The sequence below is a fragment of the Mustela nivalis genome (assembly GCF_964662115.1).
Source record: "Mustela nivalis genome assembly, chromosome: 3".
NCBI classification, from domain to species: Eukaryota; Metazoa; Chordata; class Mammalia; order Carnivora; family Mustelidae; genus Mustela; species Mustela nivalis.
Genome location: NC_139022.1, coordinates 96,372,252 through 96,384,815, shown reverse-complemented (window position 1 = coordinate 96,384,815; position 12,564 = coordinate 96,372,252). Strand labels below are relative to the sequence as shown.

The 12,564-nt window shown below is 38.1% G+C and overlaps 1 protein-coding gene across 2 annotated transcripts in view; it reads left to right on the top strand.

Annotated features, from left to right (window-relative positions):
• Positions 1 to 6,799: 6,799 nt before the first annotated feature.
• Positions 6,800 to 12,564, top strand: part of DDX4 (DEAD-box helicase 4) — an 81,181-nt gene continuing 75,416 nt past the window's right edge. For both annotated transcript variants that reach the window (XM_082725994.1, XM_082725993.1), the window contains exons 1-2: positions 6,800 to 6,891; positions 7,683 to 7,778. In XM_082725994.1, coding sequence (XP_082582120.1) covers positions 7,707 to 7,778 — 72 coding nt within the window. In that variant the 5' untranslated portion in view covers positions 6,800 to 6,891; positions 7,683 to 7,706. The remainder of the gene's footprint in view (positions 6,892 to 7,682; positions 7,779 to 12,564) is intronic.

Sequence of the window (12,564 nt, the reverse complement as noted above, 5' to 3'; positions counted from 1 at the left end):
GATCCATAGGTTAAAGGCTCAGTCCTACATGAATTCCACCCCCCACCCACCTACTCAGACACCCCTTGAAAGTCCAGATTGTCCTTGCGCTTCTGACCAACTAGCTGTATACATCTGAAATTTCCATGAACCTCTCCTTGGGTTTGACTAATTAGCTAGAGTGGTTCCCAGTATTTGGAGAAACATTTTACTTAGTAAATTACTAGTTTACTATGAAAAGCTATAACTAAGGAATAGCCAGATGGAAAAAACGCAGAGGGCAAGGTATGGAAAAAGGTATGGAGTTTCCATGTCCTTTCCAAGTGCACCATTCTCCTCAAATTGTAAGAAGAACATTCCAGGTTGTGCTCACCAACCTGGAAGTACTCTGAACGCCATCCTTTTGGGTTTTTAAGGAGGTTTCTTATTACACAGATACTATTGATTAAATCATTGGAACCTGGTGATTAAACTCAACCTCTAGCCCCTCTCCTCTTGCCAGAGATGGAGAGTGGGGTAACTGAAAGTTCCAACCCTCTGAATACCTAGTTGGCTCCACTGGCAACCAGCTCCATTCTTAAATATGGTACAAAAGTCACTTCATTAACACAGCAAAAGAAAAAAAATCATAGAGCCAGTAGAGATTCAAGGAGAGGGAACTATATGAAGACATGAAAACTTAGAGACATAGTTCATGGAAACTAGCTGTCAATGATGACCAATATGCACCTGTGGTACAATGATTTATACTGAGAAATAGATATTTGATCTTTGACCCCTTTCTGGCACAGAACTAAAACTCAGAATCTCCTAAGTGATGGGAATGATAAAGATATATAGGAAAGATGAAGATAATGATAAAGACTTCATGTCTGTGTAGTGACTTTTGTACCACTGCAAAGTACTCTGAAGAGCAGAATATGTCATGCTAAAATATGCTACTTTGGCATATTAATTATTTTGAATTCAAGGTACTTGAGAAGCAGCTGATACAGGAAGGACTCTCTGAGCGCTTTTGTGTCCTTAAAAGCATGTGACAAGTTACCCCTGTCTTCATACCAGGAGGGTAGAAAGCATCCTTATCACCAGAGATAGGGAATTTAGGGTCAAGAAAGTTGTGTAAACAGAACTTATTATTTCTTCATCAACTTATTGCCTTAAGTCCAAATCGTTCTGTCTTGTCAACTCTTCACAGATTATCACTTGTCTAAAAGGTATAAAAGCCTTCTGCTTTGGTCATTTCTTTGAGTCTCATATTTTTATGGGGCTCCTATACATATAAAATTAACACGGTTTTTCTCCTGTTTATCAGTCTTATGTCAATTTAATCATAAGGTCAGCCAAAGAACCTAGAAGGGAAGAAGGGAAAATTTTTTCACCCTGCAACTACATGGGTGGATGTTTCACTCTATTAATGAGGGACTTGTGAGTTTTACAGTCTTTACCTTTTAGCTCTACAATTAATAACTTTGTGTATATACCCCTTTATATTTTCTGACAGTGTGTATTTGAGATAAATTCCAGAAATAGGATTACTGGATCAAAGGGCAAGTGCACATGAAATATTGCTAGATACTGACAAATTCCCTTCGCTCAGGACTAGGCCACAGTACATCACCAGCAGCAATGTGTAATGGTGCCTGTTACCTTGCAACCTCTCTGATAGAGTACACTATCAAACATTTGTCATTTTTTAAAGATTTCATTTATTTATTTGACAGACAGAGATCACAAGTAGGCAGAGGTAGGCTGAGAGAGAGGAAGGGAAGCAGGCTCCCTGCTGAGCAGAGAGCCCGATGCTGATCCCAGGACCCCGGGATCATGACCTGAACCGAAGGCAGAGGCTTTAACCCACTGAGCCACCCAGGCGCCCCAAACATTTGTCATTTTAATAGGTGAAAAATTTTATTTTAGTGTATTTTTAATTTGAATTGTTCTTGAAAAAATCAAGCATCTCTATATATTTAAGCCATTTTGTTGGTTTTATTTTTTTTTAAGATTTTATTTGTTTATTTGACAGAGAGAGAACACAAGCAGGTGGAGCAACAGGCAGAGGAAGAGGGAGAAGTAGACTCCCTGGTGAGCCTGGAGCCATATATTGGGCAGATGCTTAACGGACTAAGCTACCCAGGTGCCCCACCATCTCTTTGTGTTATACATATTATTCCTTTCTCTGGATTATGTTGGAAATAATTCTTCCCAGTTTGTCATGTGTCTTTTGCCTTTGCTATTTATTTTTTTGTTATATGAAATTTTATTTTTAATATTTATTTAGTCCTACTATATAAAATTATTGCTTCTGGATTTTGAATTATAGGTAGAATGTTTTTCCAAGTATAGAGGAATTCACTAATGTTTTCTTCTAGTATCCGCAAGGTTTTATTGCTTTTACATTTGAATTTCTTTTTTTAATTTACATTTGAATTTCTTATCCTGTTATATGGTGTAAAGAGCAGATCTACTTTTATCTGTTTCCATATAGTTGTCCAATTTTATAGAGAGTATTTTTGTAAAGAAGAAGTAGTCAATAGTGTCATCAATAAAAAATCTTTTACATTAAGAATTGAAAACTGTCAGTTGATTTTATTTTATTTTATTTATTTTTTTAAAAAGATTTTATTTATTTATCTGACAGAGATTACAAGTAGGCAGAGAGGCAGGCAGAGGGGGGGGGGGGAAGCAAGCTCCCTGCTGAGCAGAGAACCCTATGTGGGGTTTGATCCCAGGACCCTGAGATCATGACCTGAGCTGAAGGCAGAGGCTTTAACCCACTGAGCCACCCAGGTGCCCCTGTCAGTTGATTTTAGAAACAAGGAGGTCTTTGTTGCTATTGACCTTGTCAATATTGATGGAACAATGAGATAAAAGCCAGATTGCAGTGGGTTCAGGAATGAAAGATGGGAAAGTGGAAAAAACAAGTATAGGTAACTCCTTGCGAGTTTATAAATAAATAGTCTTTTTACTAACCACCACATAACAATTTTACAGTGCTAGAACATAGATTTCAGAGTATTTTTCAGTAAAATATTCTCAGATTTCTTAGTACCTAGGAATGAATATCTATGTTCCCCCATTTGAGGTGACCCATTTATGGCCTACCGGTAGATTAAAAAAAAAAATTAACAACCTTGACAAGATACTAGGCACAGTTTACACCAATTAAAAAGTCGTTATTTGAGTAATGTAGAGATAATACCGAAAATGTAAAAAGCCTAAAATACCAGTTTTCTTTGGAGAATTTAATGCTTCTTTCTAAAGTGGGAAGGATATTAACTGCAAACTTTGATTCCTAACTGTGAAACATCTTTGGGAAAAATCTTGTTACATGGGATGTACAGAATTCGGATAAACTGTATGTTAGTGAATCTTCTGAGACAGAAATCTTAAGGTTTTATATTCCATTTGCCACTGCCATTCTTTGCTCCAGACTGTTTCCTGAGAAATTGGCTGATTTTACTTATAGCACTTAGCATAGTACCTGGCACACCCTCGGTGTTCATTTAAAGCCTATATAATAACTAACTGAATAACTAATGAATTCCTGCATTTTCCATGTGTTGCAATTTAATACCATCACCAGTTTAAGATCTTTTGGAGGGGACACAGAAAATAGAACATATTTGTGTTCCCCACTATCTGAAAGTAGAGTGTTCTTATGAAAGTTTTCACAGGTCCCAATAGTGTAAAGCGAAGAAGCAAGCACCATGAATTTATATGAAAAAATTTTGACCCTTCTCAGACACAAAAATGACCTCTCTTACACTGTTCTGATACCTTAGGTCACATCTTGCTAATGGATGCATAAAATAGAGTTAAAGCAAAGATGCTCACAAATACAGTTCAAAGCTACAGTGGCTTGATGCTAAGATGTTTAGTTCTTGGGGAAGGAGCTGCCTCTAGAAGGCATCACTACAGAAAAAACACTGAATGCTATTCTTGTTTTTGCTTTTTCATAAAAGCAGAAATCCTCTTTGAATTTTTCTGTTAGTGAAAACAGGCCCATATGTAGGTCTTTCATAGAAGCAAAGTGGCAGAATGTGAGTTTTCTAAACATGAGTGATACCCATACTGGCTTTAACTGTGTTTGTCTTTTTTCACTGTTTATGTTCTATTGTTGAATTATATTATTTTCATCCACCTCTTATTTATCCTTTCCTTAATATCGAACTTTAATTCTCTTTAGAATTTACTTTTTCTTAACCAGGGACAGCCCTTAAAAATTATATAGAATGTTTCATTGCAATGAGCAATGAATGCAAAGAGCTGTTTCATTGCAATATCTGAAAGCAATCTGTTCTGAGATTGGATAGCTGAAAGTGTTTGCTAACTGTTTTCTTTAGCCAAAAGAAATGGAAAACAGTAATTTATAAAGATATATGCACTGGGGCGCCTGGGTGGCTCAGTCATTAAGCATCTGCCTTCAGCTCAGGTTATGATCCTGGGGTCCTGGGATCGAGCCCTGCATTGGGCTCCCTGTTCACTAGGAAACCTGCTTCTCCCTCTCCCACTCCTCTGCTTGCATTCCCTCTCTTGCTGTCTCTATCTCTCTTTCAAATAAATAAATAAAATATTTTTTTAAAAAGGTATGTGCACCTTTGTGTTTATTGCAGCATTACTTATAATCATCAAGATATAGAAGCAACCAAAGTATCTATTGATAGACAAATAGATTAGGAAGATATGGCGTATAAGTACACAATGGAATATTATACAGCCATGAAAAAGGATGAGCCTGGCATTTGAGACAACATGGATGGGCCTAGAGAGTATTATTACTAGTATTAATACTAGAGAGTATTATGGTAAGTGAAATAAGTCAGATTGAGAAAGGCAAATATTATATGATTTCACTCATGTGTAGAGTCTGTAAGGGGAAAAAAGATAACAAAAAGCAGAATCAGACCTATAAGTACAGAGAACAAACTGATGGTTGCCGGAAAGGAAGGGGTTGGGGGAATGAGCAAAGTGGTTAAAGGGGAGTGGGAGATACAGGTTTCCAGCTATGGAATGAATAATCACAGGAATAAAAGGCATAGCATAAGGAATATAGTTAATATTATTATAGAGATGTATGGCGACAGATATAAGCTATACTTGTGGTGAACATAGTGTAATGTATAAACTTGTTGAATTACTGTGGTGTACATCTGAAACTAATTTTATAGTTTGTGTCAACTATACTCAAATTTAAAAAGTTATTATCTTTAGCTCAATTCTTTAAAAAAACTCATTTTAGAAAATATCTCCCAAGTTTTCTATACCTAAAAAAGAATCTACTTGGTTATCATTCTATCAAAGCAATTTCATATCTTACTCCTTTTGCTTAATTTTTTCCTATGACATAAAAATTTTTGAAAGAATAACAATCAATTCAAAGTGAGTTAAAATATGTTAGAAAACTCCTTTTTACAAGCTCAGAGCTCCGGTAGTATTGGTGGCTCTCCCATGAACACATAGTGATTTAAGGTACAAGCCTCCTCAAGAGTATGATGTGAAAATTTGGTTTAATAAGAGAAATTATTAAAAATGACAGTTATGTTAAAATATATTCTGGTTTGATCTTTGTTAAATATAATCTTTTGAAAACAATTCACTTTGGAAATAGTGCTAACTAGATAAATATTGGCATTCTTGGTGGAAGAGAGAAACAATAATGGTTGTTCTTTTTTTTTTTTTTTTTTAAGGATCTTATTTATTCATGAGAGAGAGAGAGAGGCAAGGGAGAAGCAGGATCCCCAAGAAGTAGGGAGCCCAATGTGGGACTGGATCCCAGGACCCCAGGATCATGACCTGAGCTGAAGGCAGATGCTTAACCATATGAGTGAGCCACCCAGGCGCCCAATAATGGTGGTTCTAAAGATGAACACCACAAAGCTGAACCCATAAAGTGTGTTGTCCTCTATGTCTGAGTGTCACATTATGTTGGGATTTATATTACTGAATGAAATATTCAGCATTTCTTTAAAGATTCAGAGAACAGAAAATGATGAAAATTTAAAAATGGAAACTAGCTTTTAAAACAGCCCTCTTAGGCTTTTTGGTGGAATGGAGATATACTGAGAAATTTACTTTTTGTGAGGCAAAACAAGAGTATCTGCTTCGTGAGAGGATTAAGCATGGAAATGAGCCTTGGTCACTCTTAGGTTTGGCCAGTATCCCTAGGGATATAACCCTGTGGCCCCCAGGTTCAAGCCTGTGAACGACCTACACAATTTTTGCTTTCGTTCTGCATCGGAGGGCATCTCTTTCCCAAAGATGTGGACCCTTGACTCTACAGGACAGGCTTTCTTTACAACAGCAAGACAGATCCTCATCCCAGCCGTCACTGGGAGGAAGAAAATCTGCTGGCTCTATGGGCCTATGCTATATGTTGAAGCAGCAGAAATCTCCAGATGGGAAGTAAGTGCCTCAGAAACGAAGAACCAGAGGGACCAACTGCCACAGACTGCCGTAGGAAAAAGGAAAAGAGAAAGCTCAGCAGGTTGAAGGGAGGGCATTACCCTACTTCCTTTTATTTCTGGTGTTAGAAAAAGGGAGGTGGATATTTTTGGCGTGCAGTACTGGCGTAGAGAAAATCTAGGGCATCTCCAGATTGAAGACCCCACTCAAGAATCTGAAGAGAAGTGGCTCATGGCCAGCCACATTGTACACACAGGCCCAACGGGCCACTGTGGAAACAAGGTAGTGGGTTTGACCACAGCGACCTCAAATGCGAGCAAGTAGGGAACGCACGGCGGAGGTGGGGCGGGGTGACGCCGACGGTCTGAGCTCTGATTGGCTGGTGGCTCTCGTCGCCTGGTGCCATTTATTGTTGAAGCTGCGCACCTGACGCAGTCGACGGCGTCCTGCACGTGCAGCCGTTTAAGCGGCGTCAGCGCCTGCGAGGACCCTGGGAGAGCAAGCCGCGGAGAGGTGAGTGCTCTGGCGCCTCCCTTCTCTGTGTGGGCCTCTGCCTGTCGCCTTGGACTTTCCGGTAGTGGGAGTTTGGGGTAGACAAAGAATAGATGGAACAGGTGGGGTTTGGGGCCGTCCTATGGGGCTTTTCCTTTTCCTGCCGGAAAGGGAACGCCGGAAGGGCTCAAGGCCTACAGAGGAGGCACAGGTTTTTGTGGGGCTTTTTTGTTTGTTTGTTTGTTTGTTTGTTTTGTTTTGTTTTTTGCCCAGTGCCTGTGTGGCTTTTCTCTTAACGAGAATGTCAGCGGTAACTTCTGTGTACACACGCTCCTCAGAGTACTGGTTGACCACTGTTGGAAGGATAACCCATGTCTCCTACCCCGCCAGACTTAAAGGCGTTGGCCCCAGCTCCTTCTCTTCCATTAAACTATCAAAGATTTCAAACTTTACAAAGATGTGTGAAGAGGGAATCTTTGAGGAGTAGTTGAAATTTTTCCCTTGCCCTTAATACCAATAAGCTGTTGGGGGAAGGCAACGGTGAACAGGTTTGGGGGAAAACCCTAAGCTAGATTGCTAGAATGATTAAGTTCAACTCATTTTTAAAGGTAAAAAAATGGGTATAAGGTAAGAAACAAAACTTCCCTCTTTTTGGAAACACTTTTGAGGAAGGTCAGCAGCTAGTTAAGTAGTTTCAGGAGGTGTATGTGAAATTATGGTAGTTTATGGTTTTAGATATATGATTCTGATCTAACAGGCCAAATATGCATGTGGTGTTGGTTTGTTTTTTGTTTTTGTTTTTATTTTTAAAGATAAAAATAGAACTGGAGGCCACCATGGGAGATGAAGATTGGGAAGCAGAAATAATCAAACCTCATATGTCTTCCTATGTTCCTGTTTTCGAGAAGGTAGTAACATTGAAAGTTTGTGATTATTAAATGCTATAGATTTTATCGAAGTTGAAAAATCACTGTGGTGGGAAAGTTATAAATCACAGTCTGTTTCAGTATGCTGTGCTTATCTCCATCTGATAGTTATTAACTGTCGTAGGGACAGCGAGGAAGAGGCACTCTAACCCTCAAATGAAGTAAAATATGTAATTTGATAATTAAAATAAATGTAATATTATTTACAATTTAAATGTCAGTGATTTAGGATGTACTGTGGGTGGAAGCAGGCTGGTACAACTGTGGTTGAGTATGTCTGAGAGACACTTGAATTGAAAATTGAAAAATAGAATTTGGTGTTGGGTGATACTTTGAATTTTGAAAACTGGTTCCATACGTTATCTCTCAAGATGAGTATGTTAGGCTGATTGAGATGGCATCAGCCCCTTGCTCTTCAAATGTGCTAATCTTCAGATCTTTTTCCTTAGTGGCATTTGGAGAGTTACATTGTAATTCACAAGAAGAGGCCTTGGAGTAGGTTTTTGGGTTTCAGTTCTGACTTGAAAATTGACTTAAAAAAATTCTATTTTAGAAGTTAATGTATATGTTTGTATTATATATTATGTATATATTTAGAAGTTAAAATATTTTAAGGGATTGTTTTTGCGTAAGTGTAATCTACTTGAAATGTCTCCAAAAACTGATTTTCTTTTCTTTCTTTTAGAGTTTCTAGTTTATGTTTATGCAATATGTTGATCAATTTTGACAAACACTGTATTTCAAGTGATGTCTTAGTGGAAGTTCTTATATCACACAAAAATATAAAATACATACTTTATTTGTTTTACCTGGATTTGATCTGTGTGTAAAATTTATTTCAAAATACTCAAGATAATAATATGATTTTTAACATTTTTCATTTTTTGGAACTTATTTAGAAATGACATATTTTATGTGTGTGTTTTTTTTAATGGGCCACTGCCTATCATAAAAATTCTATTACAGTATTGGGAAAAGAAGAGAAAAAATCACTTAACAGTCTTAGCACAGACACTCTTATAAATTTTTAGTAAAGTTAATTCTTTTTTCCCCCAGTGATAGTACATAGTAGTATTTTTTTTAGATTATATTCCTTTTTTCTTTTAAAGATTTTATTTATTTATTTGACAGAGATCACAAGTAGGCAGAGAGGCAGACAGAGAGAGAGGAAAGGAATCAGGCTCCCCACTGAACAGGGTGCTGATGTGGGGCTTAATCCCAGGACCCTGGGATCATGACCTGAGCCAAAGGCAGAGGCTTTAACCCACTGAGCCACGCAGGCGCCCACATAGTAGTAGTTTTGATTCCAGCTTTTTCACTCTTTGGCACTAACTATTCCATATTACTACTAATTTCCTAGAAATAATTTCTTATGGTTGCATAATATTATTTCATGGAATGGCTCTACCATAATATAATTGATTTTCTGTTGGTGGGAGTTTAAGATGTTAGCTTTCCACTGTAATGTTGTCATGAATATCTACATTTTAATTTAGGAGTATTATTTTTTGTTTTAATTCAGGAGTACTTTTTTTCAGAAACAGAATTACTCGGTCAAAATGTATTTTATGGTTCTTTTTACCCCTGGTTCTCAGTAGGTTTGTTATATTACAAAGTTTGATTCACAGATACAGACTTTTTCACTTGAACTTTAATAATCACCTAGTATTTATTTCTTCTTAGTCTGAGATTTTTGTCTTCATTATGTATTCTTCAAATAGTACACTAGACTGTAACATGTTGTGCATGTTTATTGCATGGGATGTCTGAAATTGGGGATGGTTGGCTGTCAGAGCTGTCAGTTTACCTTTTTGAAGTAGTTTTGCTATTTAGTAACCGACCTTGTTTCTTTTTTTTTTTTTTTAAAGATTTTATTTATTTATTTGACAGAGAGAGATTACAAGTAGGCAGAGAGGCAAGCAGAGAGAGAGAGAGGAGGAAGCAGGCTCCCTGCTGAGCAGAGAGCCCGATGCGGGGCTCGATCCCAGGACCCTGAGATCATGACCTGAGCTGAAGGCAGCGGCTTAACCCACTGAGCCACCCAGGTGCCCCCCGACCTTGTTTCTTAATGTTAAGAATACTAAATTGAGTGTTAATGCTAATTTTACCTTATGGTTCTTAATACATTTGTGTGGGGCCAATTTGTAAATTTTTTGCATTGTCTGCAAACTTAAATCCTGGTGCTGGTTGAACAGTTAGTTATCTGGCCTAGTTGACTTGAAGGAACATGATGCAGTCAGTGGCTTTGTCTGTCTGCCTTGGTTGAAAAAAAAAAGTGCAGAAAGTGAGGATGAATACGTGATATGTATGTGTAGGAGAGATCTGAGGTCTTCTATTCAACCCGGTTTCATTTAAAGGTACCATTTTGATTGGCTGTTCTGAATATCTATTTTAAGAGACAGCTGATATTTTGTTTTTTTAAAAAATTTGTCTTGGCTCCTCAACTGTCTTGGATTGATATTTTAGAGAATATCTGATCAGCCTTGGATTGATATTTTAGAGAATATCTGATCAGCCTTTCCTGACTACTTTTCAGTATTTTTTTTTTTTTTTGAGACTTAATAGTTACCCGTGCTTATGTAATTTTGAACTAATAGGCCACTGTTCTGATAGCTGTTGGAACTTCCTAAATACAGATTTTGAAGATGGTATACCACCTGGGTGTGGAACAGTGCAAAATGTGAGATTAAAAAATATTTGCTAATCTAGTAATGATGTAGTCCATACATCTCAGTTGTTAGGCAGTTGCACACTGCAAGCAAATTTGTTGGGATGAGTGTTGGAATGGATGAATATGGTGAATAATAGTATACTGTATTTGCTTACTAGCTGTGTAATGAATTCTTCTTGATAGATGACCATGAGAGAAAGTCTCTACAGTGATTTCTTCTGTCTCATTATCTGCCTTTTTGGTGGCACACTTCAGAAGGCAAATACTCTTGTGATTAAAGCAAACATAGCTTGAGATAACTGGTCCACCCACAATTAAAAAATTTTTTTTTAAGTAGGCTCCATGCCCAGCGTGGAGCTCAGTGCAGAGCTTGAACTCACAACCCTGAGATCAAGACCTCAGCTGATATCAAGAATCAGACACTTAACTGACTGAGACACTCAGGTGCCCCCACAATTATAATTTTATTAAGCAGTACTAGCAACGTTTATAATAATTGTCTAGATAAGAAAATAAAGTTCAAGGCTTCTTTGTTCCCATTCACACTATGGTTCTGAAGTAGCAGGAAAAAATGTGGCTCTTGGACATCACTGAATTGGCAGAACTGAGGAAGCTGAAATGCTAGAGCCTGAGAGACTGTAAACAGTTTCTGCTTATAATCATCACTGAGATATGGGAGGATATTGTGTGTCCTATTAGAAAACAAGGAAATTCTTGTTTGTTGCTAAATACATGTAACTTGTGGACACCAGTCAAAATGGTCATCCAAATAAAAGTCCAGGTGTCAAGCTTGAAGGAAAGATCTCTGACTCATCTTTAAAATCTAAATAATGGAGGGCGCTTGGGTGGCTCAGTCATCAAGCATCTGCCTTTGGCTCAGGTCATGATTCCAGGGACCTGGAATTGAGACCCACACTGGGCTCCCTGCTCAGCAGGAAGCCTGCTTCTCCCTCTCCCACTTCTGCTGTTTGTGTCCCCCCTCTCGGTGTTTCTCTTTCTGTCAAATAAATAAAATCTTTAAAAAAATTAAATAGTGGACCTGTGGACCTGAGAATATAGTGATAGAAAGGTATGAGAAGGCTGAGGAGAATGGCAGAGATGTTGGTAAAGTAGGTCTGGAAGATAGAGGAAACTGAATCCTTTTGAAGAAGTTCAGCAGCTTACAGCCATTGGTTTCTAGTCAGCTGATCAAGATTGCCTGATTCCAGAGAGAAGGTGAAACTAGAGAGCCTTTTGTTTTCTGTGTTTCTCTGACTATACTCTGTCCTCATTTGGTCTAGGTTTCTCTCATAGTATGGGGTAGATGATTTCACTCTGTGTTTTGATTGTTAAAAGTTTTTGTTTGGGGAAATAACTTTTATTTGGAAAATGTTATCACATACAGAAATTAGGGCCTAGATTGTGAGCTCTTAGAGCAGTCACATTTGTTCCTAGCTTTGGTAGTTACCTCTACATTTTGAGGTTCTTTGCTCTTTCTTGTGTGACGTGCTAGTTCTCTTGAACTTTGGGTATGTGTGTGATATCTGAGACTCAGGAGTTGGAGTTCTTCAGCCCTGGAAGTGCTGAAGTAGCTGCTGTAATTTTAGAAGTTGTCATATACCAATTGCTGAAGAAAGGGAAAAAAGACCAGACTTCAGCTGGGGTTGGGTACAGGGCTGACCCAGCTAGGACTGATCAGTCAGAAGAAGGGATATAGAATATTTTCTGTATTTTGGGACTTTAATTTATGTGTCAAACCAAAGAAGGAGACATGCTTTGTCTGAAATTAAAATTGTTTCCCCAAGATTTCATTCACCTATTTGACAGAGAGATCACAAGTTGTCAGAGAAGCAGGCAGAATGAGAGGGAGAAGCAGGCTCCCCGCCAAGCAGAGAGCCCGATGTGGGGCTTGATCCCAGGACCCTGAGATCATGACCTGAGCCGAAGGCAGAGTATTAACCCACTGAGCCATCCAGATGCCCCTGAAATTTAAATTTTAAAATTTTTATGAAGCACACTATTTGACATAACCCTATCTGATCTGTTTATTTGGACAACCTATGTCAGCTTTATTGGACATGGAACCTAGAATAGGAAATGAAATCTTGGTATTCTATA